General features: G+C 36.7%; 2 protein-coding genes and 1 long non-coding RNA gene across 6 annotated transcripts; 2 read left to right on the plus strand and 1 right to left on the minus strand.

The window, feature by feature from the left end:
* Window positions 1–1,701: 1,701 nt before the first annotated feature.
* Window positions 1,702–15,402, plus strand: LOC127806948 (kinesin-like protein NACK2). Its single transcript, XM_052344575.1, has 15 exons — window positions 1,702–1,984; window positions 2,397–2,659; window positions 2,828–2,917; window positions 3,001–3,101; window positions 3,239–3,352; window positions 3,437–3,518; window positions 3,725–3,792; window positions 10,662–10,721; window positions 10,812–10,936; window positions 11,109–11,307; window positions 11,820–11,954; window positions 12,500–12,568; window positions 12,684–13,589; window positions 14,553–14,860; window positions 14,949–15,402. Exons 2-15 carry the CDS (start codon window positions 2,428–2,430, stop codon window positions 15,283–15,285), a joined length of 2,826 nt encoding a protein of 941 aa, XP_052200535.1. The 5' UTR covers window positions 1,702–1,984; window positions 2,397–2,427; the 3' UTR covers window positions 15,286–15,402.
* On the minus strand, window positions 3,816–15,149 carry LOC127806949 (uncharacterized). 2 transcript variants are annotated; one of them, XR_008024542.1, is made up of 4 exons: window positions 15,034–15,149; window positions 14,526–14,921; window positions 11,135–11,263; window positions 3,816–10,945 (listed from the first exon to the last, which is right to left on the minus strand). It is a non-coding gene; the product is annotated as an uncharacterized LOC127806949 (long non-coding RNA). The 2 variants fall into 2 exon arrangements; XR_008024541.1 differs by having other exon boundaries at window positions 14,526–14,847; window positions 15,034–15,146.
* Window positions 15,403–15,667: 265 nt separating the features above from the next.
* Window positions 15,668–24,196, plus strand: LOC127806431 (uncharacterized). 3 transcript variants are annotated; one of them, XM_052343724.1, is made up of 5 exons: window positions 15,668–15,805; window positions 16,797–17,713; window positions 19,993–20,193; window positions 22,657–22,852; window positions 23,650–24,196. In XM_052343724.1, exons 2-5 carry the CDS (start codon window positions 16,853–16,855, stop codon window positions 23,832–23,834), a joined length of 1,443 nt encoding a protein of 480 aa, XP_052199684.1. In that variant the 5' UTR covers window positions 15,668–15,805; window positions 16,797–16,852; the 3' UTR covers window positions 23,835–24,196. The 3 variants fall into 3 exon arrangements, with proteins under 3 accessions (XP_052199684.1, XP_052199683.1, XP_052199685.1); XM_052343723.1 differs by having other exon boundaries at window positions 15,674–15,809; XM_052343725.1 differs by lacking the exon at window positions 15,668–15,805 and adding an exon at window positions 16,032–16,090.
* The last annotated feature ends 1,326 nt before the right edge of the window (window positions 24,197–25,522 follow it).

A 25,522-nucleotide genomic window follows, 5' to 3' on the forward strand; every position in this document is an offset into this window, starting at 1 on the left:
TTATCATTAATCTTACCAACTTCCTAAGACTTTAGTGCCTTGGCTGAAAGCCACAGCTAGCCCAGTGTTACTTGTCATTTGATGCAAGAGATCGAGCAAGTACTTATTAATAATTATATATATATATATATATATTATAGTCATAATTAACAATGTTCCATTATGATTAAGAAGCTAACTAGCTAATTAATTAGTGAATTTTAAGTGAAGTAACTAACAATAATTAATACATATAACTGTTTGTGACATTCATGTGAATTAATTAGTACAAGCAGATTATTTATATGTAGGGCTGATTTAAGAATATTTGTGACTCTAGATAAGAGTTACTTTAGTAGATATTTAATAATATAAATAAATATTAAAAATTATTTTAAATTTTCTTTACTTATTTTTTTAGATGCAAAATTATTAATTAAATTTTTATATTCAAGTTTATAAAACAAAATTTAGTGTGTTGGGTATTAAGATTTTAGCAAAGAATCGCGTTAAGTAAAAGAGAAGCACAAGAGAAAAAAAATAGAGAAAGAGAAAAGAGAAGTGAACTAATAAAGCTAAAGAAAAAAAAAATTAAAAATATAAGAGTTGAATAAATAAAAATATGAGGAATCTGGCAAATTAAAAAGTTACTGATTTAGTTTTATTATTTTTTAATATCCAAATTAATGTAGATTTTTTAAACAAAATTTTTGTCGTCCAAAAAATTATTTTATCAAATTACTCTCCTAAGATAATACTATTTATTATTTTTTTCCATTATATTATTAGTTTACACATCATTATTTATTATTTAAATATTAAAAAATGATCTATAGACTTGAGGCATTGGAGGCGTCATTGTCAAAATAAAACAATCAAATAAATAAAATATGAACTTAAATAAAAAATCATCATAAAATAAAATTTCAAATGATAAAAAGCCTCATTTTTTTTGAATCCCTTTTTAATGGTTTATGTGTCTTTAGCCGGCTATATTTATATAAGGAAATGACAAACTATATATATATATATATATATATAGTTTCTGGAAAGGTGGCATGGGGTTTGCATGGACGGCCTTCTGGAAAGGTGGCATTTCTGTTTCTGTGTTAATATTTTAGGTGATTTAGTTTGAGTGTTTGACGATGATGATGACGACAACGAAGATGATGATGGGACGATAGTCCGTTTGTACTGACCTCGTATGGACGTTGTACTGCGTGCGCCAAACAAGAAGTACATAACGATGATGAAGCAGCTAGCTAGCTGTTGTTGTCATGGCAGTGACTCTTTCCTTTTCCTAGCTAGGGAATTTACACGATTAAGTAATTCAATAGCAACCACAACTTGTGTAAGATTCATCCATCCAGATTGCCATGATTCTACTACTTCTTCTTCTTCTTCTTCATGGCTAAGCAACCTGATCAGACAGAAATTATTAACAGAGATGGCGGTGCAGCTGGGCTTTCATGGGCCGTTTGGATCAAGTGACCTTAACTCTGATGTTGGGCTTGGGCCTGGGCCCACCATTCACATTCACATTACAAGAAACGGAAACAGGGGTAGTTTGGTAAATGTAGCCGGCATTCAAAAAAGAGAGACTGACCAGTGATTGAATGAAAGAAGTAGCCGTTACAATCAAACTGTAAATAAATAAATAAAAAACAAAAAGAAAAAGAAAAATCCACAAGGAAAGTTGGGAAGGGAAACATCATCATCATCTTCTTCTTCCAACACTCTGCAGTGGCTTTCTGAATCTGATCACTCGTTCTTTCTCCCTTTGGCCGTCAGAAATAGAGACTGATTCGATACTACTCCTGCTGCTGCTGCCGCTGCCACATCTTCTTTCTCTCCCAATTTGGCTGTGTCGTGTGGGGAATTCTTCTTCTCTTCCTCATCAAGAGGTCTTCAGTTTTCAAAACCCACGCTCCCTTTACTGCTCTCTCTCTCTCTCTCTCTCTCTCTCTCTCTCTCAGACTCCGACTCTCAAGTTCCAATTTCAAGTGTAAGTAATCTTTCAAGTGTAATTTGATCTTTTGATTCGTATTGGAATTCCAATTTCAAGATTTTCGCTTTCGACTCCGTTTTCGTCATATTCGCATCTTCCATTTTACCTTTTCCTTTCATTGTATGTGTATATACTCGCTCCAGACTTGAGAGGGCCGCCATAACGTTCTTGATTCCCTTTTTCTTTTTCTTTTCCCAATAGCTCCGCTGGATTATATCGAATGGTAAAGAAATGTTTGCATCACAGTAATAAAGAAGTGCATTTCTCCACAGGATTACCATATTCACTGCTTTCTTTTTCTCTTTCTGTTGCCCTTTGTCCTTAACGTTGTTTCAAACAACGTGGCGAATCTCCTTTTAAGGGTTGGGTTAGCTTTTGACACCAATAAAATTGTTCTTAATTTGCACAGAGAGAGAGGGGGGGAGAGAGATCTGCAAAAGATGGTTGCGTCGACACCAGCCACACCGGCATCAAAAATCAGGAGGACCCCTGCAACTACTCCAGGTGGCACCAAGGTTCGCGAGGAAAATATACTCGTTACTGTTAGAGTCAGGCCACTAAGCTCCAGAGAACAGGCCGCTTATGATCTTATTGCTTGGGATTGCACAGATGAACACACTATTGTTTCCAAGAACCTAAGTCACGAGCGCCCAATGGGGCCCTGCACATTTGGTATCTGTTCAAGAACTGAAGTTCTCTCTCTGTATTAACTAGATGTAGATGATATTGAAGATTAATTCTAACCTCGGGATTTCACAAAACCATGTATCATTTGTGTTCGATTTCTCGAGCTAGAATGATTTTCTTGTAATTTTATTTACTTGTTTACGTATGTGCCAGATAGAGTTTTTGATCCAACCTGTTCAACTCACAAGGTTTACCTAGAAGGTGCCAGGGATGTCACTCTCTCCGCTTTAACTGGAATTAATGGTAAAAAGTAAACCCAACTAATGCCTTCTTCTGCATTGGTATGTGGAAAACGGCTTTACATTAATCTTATGTTTGTCTTGTAGCAACAATTTTTGCATATGGACAGACCAGCAGTGGTAAGACTTTTACTATGAGAGGAATAACTGAGAATGCTGTCAGAGACATTTATGAACACATCAAGAGTGTGAGTGCATTCCATTCATAATCTTTTTCATTCTTTTTGGTATCTAGCATATAGCATGATTAGATGCCTTGCAAGAAATTGATGTTCATAAGAGTTGAATTTTCTGTTTACTATGGCTGGATTTTGGAAATGCACAGACTCCGGAGAGGGACTTTACACTAAAACTTTCTGCTCTCGAAATCTATAATGAAACTGTAGTTGACCTCTTAAATCGTGAATCTGGCGCCCTCCGGCTTCTGGACGATCCTGAGGTAAGTGGATTGGACTTCTTATTCTGCTAGAAGTTTAAACTGCTATATAAGTTTACTATAGCGAGCAAGTCTTTATGACTGCAGAAAGGAACTGTGGTGGAGAAGCTAGCTGAGGAGGTCGTTATTGATATTCAACATCTAAGGCAATTACTTGGTATCTGTGAAGGTAATTACACCTTTGTGTTTATCAGAATCTGGATAGAGCTATACTCTGTTTCTTTGCCCTCCCATCCTTGTAGGAATGATCTTTTCAATTTTTCTTTCCATGTACTAAATAAAGTGGAATTTTCAAAATCTGATGACTATTTGATGTAGAAACATATACTCTTATATTGCTCTCTTTGACCATATGATCTTGCAATATCTCTGCAGCTCATAGACAAGTTGGTGAAACTGCTCTAAATGATAAAAGCTCAAGATCGCATCAGATAATCAGGCTGGTAAGCTTAACCACCAGTAGTTCAGTTATTACCTTTGTTAACACTAGATTGCTCGTTTTCCATTCTTCAATGAGTTCCAGCAATTGGTCATTAAAGGGAATAGGCTTTTCTGACTGCGATAATAAAGCAAGCCATATATCATACAATTAGATCAGTTACTCAATAAGGTTGCTCATTTGTCACTAGAAGGTCAAAAGTGTGAGTTGTGGAAACAGCCTCTTTGCAAAAAATGCAAGGGGAAGGCTGCATACAATTACAATCCTCCCCTGACCCTTGCAAAGCGGTAGCCCTATGCATTTGATACTCCCTTTCGATTAGTTAGTTAATAGAATATCATACGATTGGAGGTCCTATTCATCATGCTACTTTTTAACTTTTTCCACTCCCTTTCAGTAGCCTTAAATTCTCATTATTTTCCTTTATGCTGTCAGTGTTGTCCTGGCTTTATTAGCAGTTGTCTCTTTCCAGTATACTGGAGTTTCTTATACATTCTTCTTAGTGTGCTAATCTTTCAATTATTAACTTGAGATATGATTGCCTATCCCTTATTTAAGAAGTGGCTATACAGCTTTTTCATATTCAATAATATCCGCCTTTTAATGATTAAATTTGGAAATTTTCTATGCTCGGCAGTTTAGACATCATTAATCAGTTAATTCCAAAAATGATGTTTTGTCTAACACTAATTAATGAAACTTACCTTCTTCTGCATCATGTGACAAGTTTTAGAATCTTATTAGTTCAAGAATTTCTTCCATAAGCAAAGAAGCAGAGCTCAAAGAATCAAGATGCAAACTTGAAAGGCCTAACCATCACCATCTTAGCTATTCTTTCTCTTCCATACACTGTCTCTTTGTTGCTCAACCACTGTTATTGATTAAATCTAGTCAAATAGCTATATCTGAATAGTGTTTTTTTTTTTTAAATTATTTTCTTATGAGTGCTTGAAATGCATTGGCATACTGTCCTGAGATTACATTATTATGATTCTGTTGGGAAAAAGGAACCGGTATTCCTTATGATTTTATTGATGTCAATAATAAAATTTATACAAGTGGTTCCTAAGAATTCGCCTATTTTTTAGGATTAGATTATATTCCTACTTTATAGGACTAGATTATTTACCTTCTATCTAGGACTAGATTACATCAATTTAAATACAATAAGAAGATAAAACATAAGAATAAATACAAAAGATAAAAGAATAAAAACAATCTATCTCTATCAAGATCTCGGCTGCCTCCTTGCTGTTTATCTTCAGATATTTTAACACTTCCCCTCAAGCTAGTGTGTGGATGTCTTCCATTCCTAGCTTGCTTACTAGTTCCTCAAATTTCCTAATAGGCAATCCTTTAGTGAGAAGATCTGCCACCTGTTGATTAGTTGAAACATTGCAGCAGCCTGGATTCTAGTTTTTCTTTAATGAAATGCTTGTCAATCTCAATGTGCTTGGTTCGGTCGTGTTGTATCGGATTATGAGCAATATTGATTGCTGATTGATTGTCAGATAGAAGCTCAAGAGGATATTGTATTTGAATCTTCAAATCTTCTAGGATAATTTTCAGCCACAAGAGTTCACACACACCAAGAGCCATAGCTCTGAATTCAGCCTCAGTACTTGACCGTGCTACTACTCCTTGTTTCTTACTCCTCCAAGATACCAAATTTCCTCCTAGGAACATGCAGTACCTAGTTGTGGAACGTCTATCAACTAAAGAGCCTTCATAATCAGCATTCGTGTACCTTTGAACTTTTAGAATAGCTCCTGGTGCAAAAAGAATGCCTTTGCCTGGTGTAGCTTTTAAATAATGAAGAATTTTCCTTACTGCTTGCATGTGTTCCTCATTGGGGCTATGCATGAATTGACTTACTAGGCTTACTCCAAATACTATGTCCGGCCTAGTATGTGAGAGATATATCAATTTCCCTACCAACCTTTGGAACTGCCCTTTATCTATTGCTTCTCCAGAGTAATTTTCTCGTAGCTTGATGTTTGGATCTACTGGAACTTGAGCTCCCTTTCCTCCTAGCAGTCCAGTCTCAGTCAGTAAGTCAAGAGTGTACTTACACTGAGATAGGTAGATTCCCTTTTGAGAATAGGCCACCTCAATGCCTAAGAAATACTTTAGTCTTCCAAGGTCTTTAATCTCAAATTCCTTAGCAAGATTTTGTTTTAGGCCTTCTTGCTCAGCTTCATCATTTCCTGTCACAACAATGTCATCAACATAAACTAATAGAGCAGTTATCTTATCTTTTGTGTGTTTGATGAAGAGGGTGTGGTCCCCTCGGCTTCGCTGGTATCATATTTTATGCATTACTATAGAAAATCGCCCAAACCATGCCGGTGGAGACTGTTTAAGCCCATATAATGCCTTCTTCAATCTACACACTTGCCCTTCTTTGTTATGAGAAAATCTAGGAGATAATTCCATGAATACTTCTTCCTCTAAATCCCCATGCAAGAATGCATTTTTAACATCTAGTTGTTGTAGTTTTTCCACCCTAAATTTGTTGCTAATGATATGAGAACTCGAACTGTTGTCATCTTTGCTACTGGGGCAAAAGTCTCAAGATAATCAATCCCATAGGATTGAGTGTAACCCTTGGCCACTAGCCTTGCCTTGTCTCTCTCAAGAGTACCATCAGCTTTGTATTTTAAATTAAAGACCCATCTGCAGCCCACTGGTTTAATTCCCTTGGGTTGAGTCACTTCCTCCCAAGTTTGATTCTTGTGCGAGGCCCTCGTCTCTTCTAACATGGCTTCTTTCCAATTTGGACCCTTTAGTGCCTCCTCCACTGATTTTGGAATAACACTAGCATCTAGGGTTGTTAGGAAGCTTTTGTAGATAGGGGAGAGGCGATGATAGGATAGGAAATTTGCTACGGGATGTTTGGTGCATGTTCGGACCCCTTTCCAGATGGCAATAGGAAGGTCCATATGTAGGAATTCTGATTCTATTTGGCTTGTATTTTGCTCTTCAGATATGTGTTCTTCCACTCTTGACTTAGGGGCTGCAATTGGTGTAAGCTGTAGATTATCATTAGGCTGTCGTTTCTTGTACACATAGGGTGAGCCTTTGTATCGATTGGTAGAAATCAGCTGCTGGTTTGTTGGTTCAGTGTTATTTGATGGGAAAGGCTTAGGGAAATGGTGGACAGAATCACTGGTTGAGGTAGGGGGTTCTGGAAAAAAATATGGAAAGAAATTATCCATAGTTTCCGGTTGAGTATGCTCCCCCTTAGGTTGAGAATCAAAAAAGGATTGGGACACTCAATGAAGGTGACATCCTTAGAAATATAGACTTTCCGAGAGATAGGATCATAACACTTGTATCCTTTTTGGGTTGGAGAATACCTTATGAAGACACATCTTTTTGCTCTAGGATCTAGCTTATCTTGGTGGACCTTGGGTATGTGAACAAAACATACACATCCAAAAACTTTGAGAGGCAATGGAGAATGCAGTTTTAGGTCTGGGAAGAACTTGGTTAGACTTTGGAAAGGACTTTGATTGTTAAGAATCTTGGATGCGACCCTATTAATGATATAAGTGGCTGTCAAGACTGCCTCCCCCCATAGATATTTAGGAATATTATGATAATAATGAAGAACGGTTCAAGTGACATTAAGAAGATGCCTCATCTTCCTCTCGGCCACTCCATTTTGTTGTGGAGTGTCGATGCATGAAGATTCATGGACAATTCCTTCATTTTGGAAGAAGAGATGTAAGTGAGCATTGAAATAATCCCTTGCATTATCTGTCCTAAATTTTTGAATTTGAGTTCCAAATTGTGTGTGAATCATTTTGCAAAAATAAGGGAGAACAGTCCCAATACTAGCCTTATCCTTTAATAAAAAAACCCAACACATTCTAGTGCAATCATCTATGAATGAGAAGAACCACTTGGCCCCCGACTGATTTGAAATTCTTAAAGGACCCCAAACATCTGAATGAATCAAAGCAAAAGGTCTAGATGATAGTTTATTGCTAATTGAATAAGAGGTTCTATGATGTTTGGCCATAACACACACATCACATTGAAAAATACTAGGATCAAGAGTTTTAAATAAAGTAGGAAACATTTCCTTCGCTAAACTAAAAGGAGGATGACCTAGGCGAAGATGATGAAGCCAAATGGCAGCTCGGTCAGAGGCTGTTTTCTGGGTTGAGTGAGGCTGCCTGCAGCTGATCTTTAGGCTTAGTGCTCCTCCCTTGTAAGATATACAGCCCATGTTGCTTTTTAGCCACACCAATCGTCCTTCCCGTGTCCATGTCCTGAAATTTACACACATATGGAGAGAAAACAGCATTGCAATTGAGGTCTTGAGTGAGTTGTTTCATGGAGATAAGGCTGAGGGTTAAATCTGGTACATAAAGTACCGGATTTATTGACAAATTTGGACCAAAGTTAACTTTTCCTTTTCCTTTAATGGGAATTGTGGTCCCATTGGCAATAGTGATTTGTTTGGATGATGTAAAAGGCTCATAAGTATCAAAAAACTGGAAATTGGGTGTCATATGGTTAGTAGCCCCTGAATCCAAGATCCATGTTTTATTCCTACCAGTTTTGGAGGCTAAAAAAGGAGTAAAACAGATTTGTTTACCTTGTTGAGCCATAGAGCATGATGCTCCTCCATCTTGAATGGTCTTTAGGAACTCCTTCAGCTTATTAATCTCCTCTTTATTGAGTTGGTTGAAGTCCATTCCAGCACCAGTACCAATTCCGGCACCCGGCCTTTCTTCCTTTTCTGCTTCTCCCTCTTGTTCTTTGTTTGAAAGGTAGTTTTGAGGGTAGTTTTGTGGAGGACCTTGAGTCCTTATATTCTTGAATCCACCAAGTCTGTTGAGGACTGCTTCCTTCCCATGCAACTTGAAGCAGGTCTCCTTAGTGTGCCTCAGCTTGTTACAGAAGGTGCACCACTGCCCTTCTCGTTCGGCTTATTCCGGTTTGTTGACTGCTTCCATGATTTGTTGCTGGAAATGAGTGCTAATCCTTCCATATTAGATCCACCAAGCATGGCTCCTCTCTTATTTTCTTCGCTTCTAACAATAGAAAACACCTCATTTAGGCTAGGTAATTTATCCTTACCAAGAATTTGAACCCGTACCTGATCGAACTTGGGATTTAAGCCTACTAGGAACTCTTCTATCCGGTCTCTTTCAAGAATCTGATTGAGGGTAGCGATATCTGCTTGGCACACCATCTTTATAGATTGGTATTGATCAAGCTCTAACCATAGGCCTAGGATCAGATTATAGTACTCTGTGACTGTTAATTGGCCTTGCTTTAAACCATTGATCTTTGTTTTGACATCAAAGATTACGGATGCATCCTTGGCCTTTGAGTAAGTCTGATAAACAGTCTCCCAAACTTCTCAGGCAGTACTAAGGAACATAAAGTTCTTGTTGATATCTGGTTGTATTGTGCTCCATAGCCACGACATGATGAGGGAGTCTTCCACATCCCATGTACTAAAGCCTGGGTCAGTTTTTGGTGGAGGATTCCCAGTTAGGTGAGTGCTCTTTCCTCGGCCCTTAAGAAGGGTTTTGATCAGCTACGACCATTGAAGAAAATTCCTACCATCTAGCCGGTAGGATTGGTGAACACTTGGTAATTCGCCGGCAAGAGGAGGTTGATCCACTGGAACTGATTCTCCAGTGATGATAGTTGGTGAAGAAGACGGATTTGCTGATGTTTCTGACATGGGGTTATGAAGGAAGAACAGAAGGATGAATGGTTTAGATGGCTGGAACCCAAAAAACGGGTGCTATTAAGGCACAAGCAATGAAGGCACTAAAAAAAAGGATTGTGCAATGAAGGCACTGGTTACTAGAAGAGAAGGCTTGGATCAGCAAGCTCTGATACCATGTTGGAAAAAAGGAACCGGTATTCCTTATGATTTTATTGATGTCAATAATAAAATTTATACAAGAGGTTCCTAAGAATTCTCCTATATTTTAGGACTAGATTACATTCCTACTTTATAGGACTAGATTACTTACCTTCTATCTAGGACTAGATTACATCAATTTAAATACAATAAGAAGATAAAACATAAGAATAAATACAAAAGATAAAAGAATAAAAACAACCTATCTCTATCAAGATCTCGGCTGCCTCCTTGCTACATCTTTGGATATTTTAACAGATTTTGATGGAAGTACCAAAAGGCAAATTTTCTACCCAATATCCTATTAGTGCTCATCCAGTGAAATTGTAGCATGCTATTAGTTAGTTTCCTTGGTGATATGCATGACCAAATTAAGATGTCAAATTAAGGTTTTACATAAGCAAAGGTAAATTTATAGTTATATAAGGTAAATTTGTCGCCTTAACGATTGGAAATTTTCTGCATAATATCCTCTTAAAATTCTTTCAGTAAAAATGTAGGATGCTAGTTGTCAGTCCACGGCAATCTACATGACTGCATGGTTTTCAAATTGATTTATAGATAAGCATAGATAAATCATACTTGCAACTACATGTAGGTCATAAAATGGAGATCAAGTTGTCTTATGTCCAATAAATTAACTTGTTATGGCTTTCTCTTATTACTGAAGTCATTTGGAGGTCTTCCCATCTTGTTTTGGTTTTCCTCAAATTATAGCAAAATTAGTAAAACCTGAGGGATACCTGCTAACTTAAATTCTTATGTGCAATTTCATGCATTGGATGAAGAATATCTTTCCTAGTTTTATTCTCTTTTTGTAACTAAACTACCTAGGATCTTCCAATAATTAAGATCTCTACTGATCAGTCTTACCACAAGTACATTGAGGTTTCCTTGTGTTCTCGTGAACTTATTTCACTCTTACCACAAGTACATTGAAGTGTTTTATTCATTAACCTTTATTTAATTTTTTGAAGACTATTCAGAGTAGCCTGCGGGAAAATATGGGCTGTGTGAAATCTTTTTTGGCTAGTCTGGTATGTTGATCTGATTTCAGCTTTCTCTGGAATTTTTTTGCAAAAAAATAATGTAGTTATCCAATAATTTGGCATTCTGGAATTTTACAGAATCTTGTGGACCTTGCTGGGAGTGAGCGGGCATCTCAAACAAATGCAGATGGAAGTAGAATGAAGGAAGGTAGCCATATTAACCGCAGCTTATTGACTCTGACAACAGTGATCAGAAAACTGAGGTTAGCATTCTGCAAAATAACACATAAAGAGGAGCTTAGATCAATTAGATTAGGCTTTCATACATTTTCAGTTCTTCAACAGAACCTAGCTGAATAACATGAGCTTTCTTGATCTCTGTGAATGTGATCTTTTACTCTTTTCTTTTTTCTTTTTCTTTTTTTCTATTTCCAGTGGTGGAAGGAAGAACAGTCACATACCTTACAGAGATTCAAAACTGACGAGAATATTGCAGTCTTCACTAGGAGGAAATGCTCGAACAGCAATAATATGTACTCTGAGTCCTGCTCTAAGCCACATCGAACAATCACGAAATACTCTCTCATTTGCTACAAGTGCAAAGGAAGTTACAAACAGTGCCCAAGTAAATATGGTATGTACAGAGATGTAGCTTAACCTGATAAATAAAAGATCAATATGTCATACACCACTTCGTGTATTGTTGGTGCATGTTCGTTCATAAACTGCCAGTTAGTATTTACTTAATTTTCTGAACTACTAATTAATCTTTTACAAACTATCTTTGGTCATCATCAACTAGCTAAGAAATGTTTATAATGCCAATTGTAGTAGTTAAGAAGAAAAATATACAACCAATAATGTTTCTGAGTCAACTGAGAACAAAGTACATTGCATGTGGAAGTTTAGTGGCCTGAAGAAGCCATTTTTCCTTGAAATTAAATTAAGTAGACACTAGATGGACATACATTTGTTGATACATCAATGTGTATCCTCTATGATGTGACAATGCTATGTGGCTATCAGGCTATGGTTAACATGCAAATATGATGATACTATGAATATTCTAGAATGATACTTTTATATTCCTTGACTAATTCAACAATATGGAAATGTTTCTATGTTGTATGAAAAAACATATTCCAGGTAGTTGCAGATAAGAAATTAGTGAAGCATTTGCAGAAGGAAGTTGCCAGACTTGAAGCAGAGCTGCGAAGTCCTGAGCCTCCTCCTTCGTGTTTAAGGACTTTATTAATGGAAAAGGACTTGAAAATCCAGCAGGTATTGTATGCATGTTTCAAGGGTAACGAAGTGTATTGTTTTAATTGGATATAACATTAGTGGGTGTATTTTTGTAGAAATTCTTTAAACTCTAAGAAAGAGTGCCCCAAGAGTGCCTACTTTATATTGAACATTTTGTGTAACAGTTTACATTAGTAGCAAGTCTCCATATATGCATCTGTTGTCTTTGTCCGTAATGGTTATATATGTATTACTACTTGTTTATAGAACAATGAAGTCGATATATAGTTTTTCCTAGAAAGCTGTCCAACTGTACTTCTCATATTCAAGAAAAGGACAAATTAGTATAAAATGGAAAGAGTTGCACTTTTTTTTTTTTTTTTTTCTTCTTGCATGCAACTGTCTCCATTTTATACTAATTTATCTTTTTTTCTTGAAAATGAGAAGTGCAGTTGGAATATTATCTGGGAAAAACTACATATCACTGGACTGTTTTCTGGGAGAGAGTTGCATGTTTCAATGGAATGAATTTATTCGATCTCAATTAATTTTAATTCTAAGAATTCTGATTCGTTTACACATAGATGGAGAAGGAAGTGAAAGAGCTGAAGCATGAACTTGAACTCGAAAGAAGTGCAAAGAAGGAGCCAGCGGTACACTTTTAAGAGTATCATTGTTTGTATTTCGTTGCTAGTCTTCTATTATCCCTTTTCAGTTTTTTAGTGGATTGGCAACAACAGTGGTCTTCAATCTATTGGACATTTTCAGGGATTAAACCAAGATGGACATTCTAGTGAAGTATCGAAGTGCCTTCTCCCTTTGCTTAATAATGAAAGTAGACCTACACTGGGACCTCAGAAAAGAAAAGCACTTGGAAGGAAGGCAGTGGTGAGACAGTCTGCTACTTCTACAGATCCATCCACACTTGTCCATGAAATCCGGAAGCTTGAGATGCTGCAGAGACAGCTTGGTGAAGAAGCTAATAGAGCACTTGAAGTACTTCAAAAGGAGTTTACTTCTCATAGGTTGGGTAATCAAGATGTTGCTGAAACAATATCAAAACTACTTTCAGAGATAAAGGATATGCAAGCAATTAGTTCTATTCCTGATGAAATTGAGCTTAGAGATAAAACCAGCCTGAAGGAGGAGATAACTCGGTTGAACACACAAGGAAGCAATATTGCTGCTTTAGAGGAGAAGCTTGAGAATGTCCAGAAGTCCATAGACAAACTGGTCATGTATCTTCCGAATGGCGGGGAGACTCCAGACTCCAAGACCCAAATGAAGAAGAAAAGAATACTTCCTTTCACCTCAAGCAACGCAGCCAACATGCCAAATATAATATGGTCTCCATGCTCTCCATTATCCTCAAGCAAATTAATGGAGTGTGAAATAGAGAACAGGGCCCCAAAAAGTAATGGGCTTGTCTCTGTGGGGGATACATTACAGGGGAGTAAAGCTACTTCACTGAAGAGAGATGACGACAGAAATTGTATTTCATTGAAGGACAGTGCTTCTGCACCACGAAAATCCAACACGGTCAATGTGAAGAAAATACAGAAGATGTTTAAGACCGCTGCTGAGGAGAACATCCGGAACATCAAGGCTTATGTCACTGAACTAAAAGAAAGGGTGGCAAAGCTACAGTTCCAAAAACAGCTTTTGGTTTGCCAGGTAAAAATCACTATTCATGCAGTTCTGGTACGTTGCTTCTCAATTTTATATATAGCTGAGAGTGAGCCTTTGTACTAATAGTAAGGTTGCCTGTTTTGTGCCTATATAGATCATAGATTCAAGTTGTGAAAACAGCCTCTTTGTATAGCAAGGGTAAGGCTGCATACAAAAAGGACCCTTCCCATCTTACAAAGAGAGGGGCCTTGTGTACTGACGACACCTTTTTTGATCTCTTAATGTTGATTTGGAATAAGCTTCGGTATTTAGAAAATTTGGTGGTTTGCAACCTTGTTTTCCTTCTTTGACTTTCCTGACCAGTTATGGACTTTTTATGTATTTCTGTACCCAGGGAAACACTCATTATATTCTTCATAGCGCACCAATTTTACCTAAAGCATAGGCCTTGAAAGACTGGAATGTGTTGTCAATAAAGTTATATTTCTTCCCTGCGAGTTATATGGTTATAGTTGTCAGTACGTCCATATAGCATAATTCTCAAACTTAGGCCTTAGCTCAAATTTACATCTCTCCTTTGCTTATTATACACATTGATAAGGTGACTTTATAATTTAAGTCACCTGAATCAATGCTTTGTTCTCCGGTTGCAAACATGCATAGATTTAATGTAGTGGTGAAATTTGAAGCTTATAGCATAGAAAGAAAGGAATAGATTTGTGTGTGTCAGAGCCCCAGACCATTTAGCATTGTGCAAGCTAGAAAAACTTATAGTTTTGTGTTTGCTGATGTTAGGAGGTAGATCAGAACCCATCCATTTTATTTATTCCCTTCATTTTTTAGCAGAGAAACAGACTGTTATTTAGTGTCACGTCATCAAGTTGGAGTCAAAATGTCATCATCATTATCATCACAAGCCTTAATCGTGTTGGCGTCAGCACATACTACATTGAATTTCAATATGCTAGAGTGGTGCTTCACCTTCATCTTGATCTGCACGTGGTATAGGTGTTGGAGCTGGAGGCAAATGAGGCTGCAAATGATGAGGCAGTAGATATAGCGGACCAATCTCCCATGTCATGGCCTCTGATGTTTGGAGCTCAAAGAAAGCAAATCATCATGTTGTGGCACTTGTGCCATGTTTCAATTGTACACCGGACCCAGTTCTATTTGCTGTTTAGAGGAGACCCAGCTGATCAGATATACATGGAAGTTGAGTTTAGAAGGTTGACATGGTTGGAGCAGCACTTGGCAGAACTTGGCAACGCAAGCCCGGCACTGTTGGGTGACGAGCCTGCAGTCTCTGTTTCATCAAGGTATTTTTATTATATTAATTTGTTGCTTGTATCTTTGTTGCTTTGAATTCAATAGTTTGAACTGATTTTGAACACAAGAAACACACAGTATCAGGACCCTGAAGCAGGAAAGGGAATGTCTAGCAAAGAGGGTGAGCTCAAGGTTTACCGCAGAAGAAAGAGAGGAGCTGTACCTTAAATGGGATATCCCACCAGAAGGAAAGCAAAAGAGGAGGCTGCAACTGGTGAACAGACTGTGGACAGACCCTCTTAACATGCAGCATGTGGAAGAAAGTGCAGGGATTGTTGCAAAACTCATCGGATTCTGCGAATCGGGGGAGCATGTTAATGTTACCAGGGAGATGTTTCAGCTTAACCTTGTAACTCCCTCCGACAAAAAGACATGGATGGGCTGGAATTTGATATCTAATCTCTTGCACCTGTAGCTAGCTAAAGCTGTTCTTCCCCACTTCACTTGTATCCCTTTTCTTTGTACATCTCAAAGCTCAAACTCTTCTTCTTGCATTCAGACTCAGAGTGAATAAATATTAAAATTTGTTTCACTGATTGCAAGTGACTGTGGTGCTGTTAAGGACCCAATTAACTTTTTTTACTTCTGTCTAATTAAATTAATTACCCTAATAAGGTATGAATTCATAATTTTTAAATAAATAATAATTAATTTTTAATAATTTTATCACGGATTATTTTTAAAATTATATCTAAAATAGTTAAAAATTAAATTATAACCATCAAACATCATTTTATTTATTTAAATTTATTTTTACATTTAGTTTAGATATTTTTTGCTGAAAAAAAAAAGAAAAAGAAAAAAAAAATGGATCAAAGCTCTTTGTAAGCGAAGGGGAAGGCCCTGTTCGTCTTCTTCTTCTTCTCCTTTTTCTTGATCTCTTTATCAGTTGTCACAGTGCGCTTCGAAGCAAACGCAAACGGGGAAGAGAAAAAGTAAGTACGTAAAGTCAGGCCTTAGCCTTATTCTCTAATCTCGAATCCCCCTTCTCTGCTATTCCTTCTGTTGGTGGTTTTCCTTCACATTAAAGCAAACGGAGCTGCCGGCAAACCCTAATTGCAAAGCAAAGACTTCCAATTTTGTATCCAAGTTCTAAAAAATAATTTTTGCTTCTTTTGTTTGTTTATTTATTTGTTTTGTTTCGTTTAAATCTCTTAGTAGTTGCTGGAAAGGCCAAAGACTATTGATTTGGTGTTCTTTGTGAGAACTTGTTAACGGAGGTACGCGCGGACACTAGGTTTCAATTTGACGGCACGGTAGATGATTCTGTTTCAAACGTCTGCCTACATACCTTCTTACATATTTTGTTCATGTGTTTCATAATCCGATTTTTTCTCATTTTTGACTGTCTTTCATTAACTGGACAAATAAAACAGAGCTAGTTTCCATTACATCGTAGCCGAACTGCATGCTTGTTAGGATGTATTGTCTTTGAGATCTGCTAAGCTGCAAAACATTAACTATTGGGTTATTCTCGAAAACTGTGGTTTTTCACTCCTCCTAAAGGTTAACATCAATTCTCAGGAAAACAAACATGATAGAGGTGATTTTATTTGAGTGGACAAGTGGTAATAGGTCGATATCCTGTAATGGGATCGCATTTTAGCTGTATCATACATCTGATGCACTACTTTTGAGTCTTTTGGGTGATATTTAATGATAAGAAGAATAATAAAATTACAAAATGGTAAGCATAGGTTTTCTTCTTCTTTTTTTTTCCTGTTATTGGTTATTGATTTTGTTATCAGAAAATAATATTTTACTGATTAATAAATGACCCATTTCATGTGAGATGTTGCTTCGCCGTTTTCCACCTTGTTCCAAATCAAAATGAAATTGGACCAACCTTTTTTTTCTTCTAATTTTTTCCCCTTTGTTTTCTTTTGATTGTGTTCTTATTATTCAATTATGTGTTTGGTAATGCAGGGTATTATCTGGTTTATTTAAGTCAGTTCATGTATTGCAGCATAGCTGCTTAACTTATGGCAAAACCTGGAGGAACTGTTTCATATTCTTCACTTTCTAATGTAGAAAAGAACAACAAAGTCCATTGTGTTGATGACTTAAGTGATTCTGCTTGGGCTAAGCAGGAGGGCGGTAGTACTTTACCCTCAGGTTCAAAATCCTTGAGACAAGAATATCTGTTTCAGTATCCCCTTGAATCTGAAGAATTTTTTGAGGGAGGGTATGATTCTGGTGAAGATAATTGCAGCTCTGTGCAACACAGTACACCCCCTGAGGTGAACTTGAAAAATGTCTTGAGTGGGATTTGTGCAATTGTAACTGGCCGTAATAAAGGTTCTGGTGCCATTGAAGGTCAGAAATTCTCAACTTCAAATGTTTCATTTCTTGGCTCTGCTAAGAGTGGAGAAACTTTCTTGCACTCTTCGGTTTACATACCAAGTGCTCCACCACTAATTCAGCCAAATGCTATGAACTATAGTGCTCAGAAAGATATGTTGGAAGCTGAACCCCCTGAGTGGCTTCCAGATAGTTCTACTACAGCTTGCATGCAGTGCACTGCCTCCTTCACTGCACTCACTCGTGGTCGGCATCATTGCCGGTTTTGTGGAGGAATATTTTGTAGGGAATGCTCAAAAGGAAGGTGTTTGTTACCTGTTAAGTTTAGAGAGAGGAATCCGCAGAGGGTGTGTGACACCTGCTACGATAGGCTTGACCCATTACAAGATGTACTTATCAACACCATAAGCAACGCCGTTCAGGTTGCAAAGCATGATGTGATGGACTGGACTTGCACCAGAGGTTGGCTGAATCTACCAGTGGGTTTATCAGTGGAACATGAGATATACAAATCTTCTAATACATTGAGGAGTTTCTGCCAGGTGCTATTTACATTCTTGAGGAAGCTCTTTTTTGAGTAATGGCTGTTTTTGCCTATGTTTAAACCTAGAAAGTATTAACTCTTCCTTTTGGGTATATGGCCCATGTCCAACATGTGTGGGACGTGAATAGTCATCACACACCAGGGTATAATGCTGGACATGCCAAATTATGTGCCCCTATTTTTTTATTAATATTTTCATTTTCAAACTAATTTGTCAATGGGTTGGACAAGCGACATACATTCCTAAGGATACGACGTGTCTCTTAATAGAGTTTTTAGGGGTAAAATTAAAAATACAATATGTTTTTGGATACTAAAAAAAATGCAATTGCACCCAGATACTTTTTTCTTCCTTTTTGTATGTTGAATAATGCTTATATTGATATCTTTATGATGAATTATTGGTTTTATTTAAATTTTTTTGTATATTATTACTGTTACAAATTGAACAGTATCTTCATATTGCTTTGGTAGTCCTTTTTTTCAATTTTTTTGGAGCTTTTTGTTTATGTTCCTACACACCATAAAAGATAGATTCTTTTTGGTCATATTTCTGTCGTTTTGTATTTTTTTTTTTTTTCAAATCATAGTATCTTGTGTCCACTTTGTGTTCATTTCTGCTCTGGTACCTATTTGGGGCTTCTTAGGCTTAGCCATTATCAACTGTTACAAATTGAATGTGAGTGTAGCATGAATTCTTTGAATATTAATGGAAGGTAACTCCATCATTTCTTATAATGGAATATTTATTGTAGTGCTAGTGATGTAAGAATATAGTTAAACTCATGTTTATGAAAGAAAGAAACAAATACCTATACTTAAGTTATATTTTGGTTACTGCTCCTACATGCTAGGTTTATATAAACGAAATAAGAAATAAACATGAAAAGATGCATTGTCACAACAGAAAGCTGAAAGAGATATTGAAGTAAACAGAAGAGGGAAAGGGGAGAAAACTCAGACAACCTTGATGACAGAAACATAGGAACACCACCCATCTGTAGAAGCAACTGCTAAAATGTCCACTTTTCTTGAAACTCACTGACCCTGCATAGTGGGATAAATGCTTGATGTGTTGTTGTCATGGTTTTTGTAAATTTCTTGAAACTCTAAGCACATTTACTGCCTGTGGGAGGAAAAAATATTCTGGAGGATGCTTGAGCCAACTTCATTTCAAACTCCAAGCCTGACCTTCTCTTGCTTCTCTCTCTCTTGGACCCCTTCTCATTGCTACCTTGTCTCTAGGACTCTTCATCTCCATCTTTACTGCACCTGTTCTGATCGCCTTTCTGCCTTGTCTATACCTCCATCTCCCATTTCTTTCCAATATCGAGTAAATTGCCACCCTCTCTTTGACATTTAGTTGTTCTATATTCACTGCTTGCTGAGAAGGCAGTTGGGTAGTGTGATCCAACTTTGCATCCAGATTTCGAGCCTGAAGCTCTCTTTCTTCTCTCTCGTAGACCCCTTCCAGTCGCTGTCCATGTCCATCCCCAGTTCACTTTGCTGATCCTCCTATTACCTTGTCTATTATCCTCATCTCCCAATCCCTTTGTAGTGTCAATCAAATTCTCTCCCTCTCTAAACTTTCTTCTTTGGTTACTGTAGAGTCCCCAGTGTTTATCCTGTTTGAATGAAAGTGGGAATTATTGGGCTCCATGTTTGACCAAAGTCAATGAGGATGATGACTTGTTAGAGTGCAACAACAAGAAGCACCACCACAAGCCTTAATTCCACTAGATGGAGTCCCTACATGAATTATTGACCTCCATCGCTATCGGTGGCTATATTCTTTTTAAGGTCATTGTATCCTATTTCTCATTTAATTATAAGTCCTGCAACTTATCTTACACCAACTTTATTACATATGGTTCCATTTATATGGCTGTATGCCCACTGTAGTTCTCATCTCATTTATGATCATATTTTGCCCATTTCCACATTTGATTGCCCAACATTCTGAGGCATACAACAAAAAATGGTCTTATAGCCATCAAATAAAACTTTCTTTTTAGCTTTTTAGAGTACTAAACAAAATCTTTTGTGCATTATGTAAAAATTAAAACTTGATAGAACTTCAATTTTGGGACACATCAAATTGGTGCTCATTATATAATAGCACAATAACATGAAGGAGGAAGTTACACATTCTTTATTTTTTTCAAGTAATGATTAAATTTATCTCTTTAAACTGCAAGTGTTTTTTCCAACCTAGATTAATTGAAATTTGCCTAGGCCCCCTGATTTCTTACTAGAAACAATATTTGAAGTGAACAGGTTGCCAGATTGGACCCTGAGAAGTCCATACCCACCACGATTCTTAAAGGAGCCAAAGGTTTGGCAATTTTGACAGTTGCTAAAGCCGGAATGCTAGTTGCTTACAAATTTGGCTCTGGTTTGGTTGTGGCCCGAAGGTCAGATGGGTCATGGTCTGCTCCATCTGCTTTGGTCTCTTTTGGTTTAGGGTGGGGTGCTCAGGTAAGCTTACTCTCAGTTAAAGGTTTTCACTTCTCTGTATGCTTTCCTATTAGGGAAAAAGTGAAATTGGCACAATTGAGTAACATGCAACTTACCACTGGAAAAAAACATGAATATGCAACTTAAGACGCTAAATAACTTACATTAGTTTATAACCTAATCTATAGTCAAAGTTTGTGAACTTTTAAGTAATTGTTCTGGGAGAGGAAACCTGTTAGGATTGAATAGCAATGGCATCGATATCCAAGAGGGGGGTGAATTGGGTTATTTAAAAAGTTAATTGATCTTTGAAATTCTCTTTGATGGAAAATGAGATTTTGATGCAAGTGGAAGTGATTTGATAAGCACAATAAATGAAGTGAAGATTAAAAGCATTTGAGGGACATAACGATGTAATTGCCCCCTCCCTTAGCTCCTCACTAAGGAATTTAAAAGCAATTCACTATAATCCTCCTATCACTCCGGATAGGCCTTCTATAGCAACAAGTTAGGAATGTACAACCTCTTACTTAAACAAGCAAGCTCTCTAGTTACAAGCTAGGTATTACAAACTTTTTATTTAAACAAGCAAGTCCTCTAGCTACAAGCTAGGTAAAATAGAGAATGATACAACTGAAGAGAGGATCTGAGAGACAAAACTCTCAATTACAAATTCTTCTCAAAAATGAATGCAAGGCTTGAAAATAAATTTTACAAAGTGAATGCAAAGCCTTGAAGAGAAAAATGAATGGAACAATGAAGCACAAAATGAATGAGCACTTGAGAGCTTGCAATATGATCACTTGTATGGTTTGAATCATCCATCTAACTTCTATTTATAGTGTTTGACGAGATCTTGCAAGAATATAGTTGTTGGTAGTGGGAAGAGCACTTTGGATGAGTGGACAAACTAGCTGTTGGAGGTTTCTGCAAAAGTATCGATCGACAGCTTATGAGAAACTGTCAATAGTTCCTCATATAGGCATTCTATCGGTCAACAGATGCAAGGCATATTTCAGAAACATTAGGAATAGACATTCTGTTGGTCAATAGTTCATTGAAGAACAGTCGACAGATTAGCTAAAATTAAAGGATCAGTCGACAGATGATATCATATTGGTCGAAGGCAAGTTTCAAGACATTGAGAACATGCATTCTGCCAGTCGATAGCCTTAAGGAAAATGGTCAACAGTCAGAAGCTTTTCAACGAGAACAGTTGACAGTCTCTTCCGAACTTTCGATAGTTTGGGCCAAAATTGCAAAATGGTCGACAGGTTTCCTTAACCTGTAGATAGCTCTTTTTCCTTTGAAAAGATTTGCTTCATCTTAATCCATTTTGACCAACGGTTCAAGTCAATCTTTTGAAAATAATTTAGGCATTTTAACATGTGACTTATATTTGCAAACTTCCATGTATAGGAATATAGTTTGATTGATCATGTTGACAAAGTATATGAAACGGATTTTCTTTGTATGTTAAATTGATTTTTGTTTGACTTAAGATTCAAAACCAATTGTTGTTTTTCATCATCAAAACCAATCAGAAGAGTAAAACATCAAAATCTACTTTCTTCACTCTGATTCTTCTCTCCCTAAGTTGGGTTCAGCATGTATCATTTATATATCATTGATAAGTCTATGTTCTGTAAAACTTCATAAATCATTGAATCTTCCTTACCAAAAGAAATATCTGGTTGTTATTTTACTTCATGCTAGCCTTGAAATTGACAGGCTTCTTTTATGGAAGTAAAGATTGTATATTAGTCTTAGGTAGCTACTCTTCACATAATGTTGCATAACCACAATGCTGTTTTTCTTATAGATAAGTCATAGTTTCATGTTCTCCATGCATTAATTTTGTTGGCCATCACAACTATTAAACAATGTATTGGACAGGGCTAGATCATCGTTTTCCAGATGCTTCTTAGCCTCATTAAAAAGATTCTCATTTTACGTGCACATGCATGGAAAAACCTTTAATGCTTCATGCTCAAATCCTGCTTAGTCGTGTTTCTTCATTTTATTCTAGAATGCAATTAGGGTATTGGTCCCTGGTGTCAATTGCACTAGGATGGATAAGCTCAATACAAAGATTTCATTCTCCCAGTCTTGAACTTGCATCCATCTCATGCTCAACTTCCTGAGATTTTACATCTGCTGCATGCTTTTCTCTTTGTTCAGCTCCAGTTTTCTTGAATGACATGCATCTTATTCATTTCACTATTCTAGGTTATTGAATTTGATGTGCTTAAAGTCTGCGTGTATCCATAAATATTTTCCATCAGCTTCATCCTCATAGCCACTGCCTTTATCATTAGTTAGATTTTTTCAGGCATGTTGATGTTCATGGATAAGTGTTGCATGGACTTTCAATGTGTATTCATCTGGTCAGCTATTGCAGATAAGGATTAATACTCAGATTCTTTACTTGTATTCCATACTATAGTTGGAAGTGATGCCTTTTTCTTGACGTCTTGTTTGTAGGTTGGGGGTGAGCTAATGGACTTAATAATTGTGCTCCATGATTCAAAAGCTGTAAAAACTTTCTGTAGTCGCATGCATTTTTCCCTTGGTGCTGGTTGCAGTGCAGCCGCTGGACCTCTGGGGAGAATATTGGAAGCAGATTTGCGAGCTGGGGGTAGAGGTTTGGGCATGTGTTATACATACAGCTGTAGCAAAGGTACTCTGCCTAGTTTACTTTTACCTCTTCAGAAATTACTTTCTTATAGTTGAATCATTCTTTTGCATTCACTGGGAAGTGATGTCTCAAATTGCGTCCTATTCAGGTTTAGTACTGGAGTAGACCCTAGACATAGGCACTGCAACTGAAAGCCTTTACATCATTATTATGGTTCCCATACTTAACGATGTGAATGGTTTAAGAATCTCCTTCAATACATAAAACACATAAAGAAATCTTCTAGTTGTTGTGAGCAGAGTTGCCTTGAAGTCTCTACTTGAGATTGTGTCCTGCTTGGTCCATTTCTATTTGTTCTCCACAATAATGGCCCAGCCATTTGATGATGTCCAAATCATTTAATCTGATCCTTTTTTACCAATTGACTAATTCTAAAACCATTAACCAAGTGTACAAATGCCTAATAGAAATTAATGGGTGAGAAGCAGCCTCTTTGCTGGGAGAGAGAGAGAGAGAGAGAGAGAGAGGTTGTGTGTAAATCGACCCTCTCCACAACTCTCACAACGAAGGAGCCTTGTGCACCACCCTTCGTATATTCCCATAGCTTGCAATTATTTCACTTGCCTATATATTTATAGATGTAGATGATTGAAGAACTTGAACTCGGCTAGTCAACACCACCTAATGGGATTAAGCCTTATAATGATGGTATTATAATTACGGATGCATTATTGCAAACTGGAGAAAATATTTCCAGATAATTACAAGCTGATATTATAATCAAGGAGCTTGGACAAAAATTGACTCAAGGAAAGCTTTGGTGATTAAAATTTGTGCAGGTGCCTTTGTGGGAGTTTCTCTGGAAGGAAGCATTGTAGCAACAAGAATGGACGCTAATCTGCGTTTCTACGGGGATCCATATCTGACCACAACTGATATTCTTCTTGGGAGGGTGGACAGACCAAAGGCCGCTGAGCCCTTGTATGATGCTCTTACAGACCTTTATTCCCAACTTCAGCGTTAAAAGTGTTTCTTCCTCCTGCACGTTGAAAAGGAGAAGATTTAGGTGCTTTGACGTTGCTGTGCTGCCATGCCAGGGCTCTGGGTCTCGTCAACAATGCCTATACACTTGGATGTAGCGACGCATACGGCTGTTACAGACGATATGGCAACCAATGTATATAAATAAGACTACCAGTAGATTATGATACAGATCTGCCTACATTAATGCCAGTTCCCACTTCGTTTAGTTGTGTTATGCAAGCTCTTGCAACCCTTGAAAGGTAACCCCCCCCTCTAAAGGATTGGTGTGTGATATAAGTTTATGGTTGACGGTTGGCTGTTTTCCTATCAGGATTTAAACATCTTTGGGAGTGAATTAACGTATAGACTTCTATGTTCTTATCTTGTGCACACCATTATAGTCATGGGTTTCCTTAATGTATACCTAAAAAGTAAAAGTAGTGATCACGAATTCTTATGGTTTTAGAAATTAAAAAAAAAAAAAAGAAGAGAAGAACTCATCACCATTTCAAAGAACAATTAATTGTTTAGATTCAAATAAAGATTAAATAAACGTACCTTTGAACATCCTCCTCATAAGCATCATCAGGGAGGAAGGCAAATTGTTTACAGCTCAAGATGAATCTCAGCGATGAACCACTCAAGGCCTCTAATGGGAGAACTCAACCAAACAGTTGCTAACACAACTTTGTATATCTCTAGTTTGTTGTTTGTGTGATTAGAGGACCATCTATTAGCAATCCCATAAAAATAGGAACGTCTTACAATGTAATAATTATCGCACCAACTACAAGATGGAATGTGTCTTCTATTGCCATCTCTTAACTAGTGCTGTAATAAGGGCCAAATGTTTATATTTAATTATAACATATGTATCATCCAAACGTGTATAAATTATCACATGTATACATATAAATTAACGTATATACATATATATACTTACATATATACAAATGTGTACATGCATACATAATGTGTACAATATATGTATACATAAATATCTATATACAAAGGTAAGTAATATGTACAAATATATACAATACATGTGTATATATGTATCTATATGTATAAAACAATGTAAAATGTATCAATAGAGTTATTGTTCATCGTTTCCTCCTATCATCATCGTCAAAACTTTTTGATTTGAAAGTAGAGTTTGTAAGATGAAAAAGAAAAGAGGCTTGCGTAGTTAAATTGAAAAGACAAAAAGAAATTATACGTTGAACGTTTTTAATAAAAAGTAAAATACTCTTATTAAGTTTTTAAACACATGTCAAGTGGTTGGGTCACGATAAATTGAGATTCGTAGATCGTGAGTTTGATTTCTTATCTTATATAATGAAATAAATTTTTTTACCTAATTTTTTTATCAAAATTAAAAATATAAATAATAAAAAATTACGCAAGGTGATAATCTCACAAAATACTCTTATTAAAAACATTTATATTATTATGAAGGTGTTTGTCATAGGATAGAATAGCGTTGGCTATAAAAAAAAGGCTCTTTCTGAAAGCGTGATTGCCTATTACTTTGTATGGGTCTATGTTTTGACCAATACTATTTGAAAAATGTCGTTGGTACATCAATTTTGTATATCTTGAGCTACATAAGAGAGTATTATGATAAAAAAATTCCTCATGAGACGTATAGAGGCACATATGAGGCGCAAGGTATTTTGGTCATAATAT

This window comes from Diospyros lotus, chromosome 7 (assembly GCF_014633365.1).
Source record: "Diospyros lotus cultivar Yz01 chromosome 7, ASM1463336v1, whole genome shotgun sequence".
In the NCBI taxonomy this organism is placed as follows: Eukaryota; Viridiplantae; Streptophyta; class Magnoliopsida; order Ericales; family Ebenaceae; genus Diospyros; species Diospyros lotus.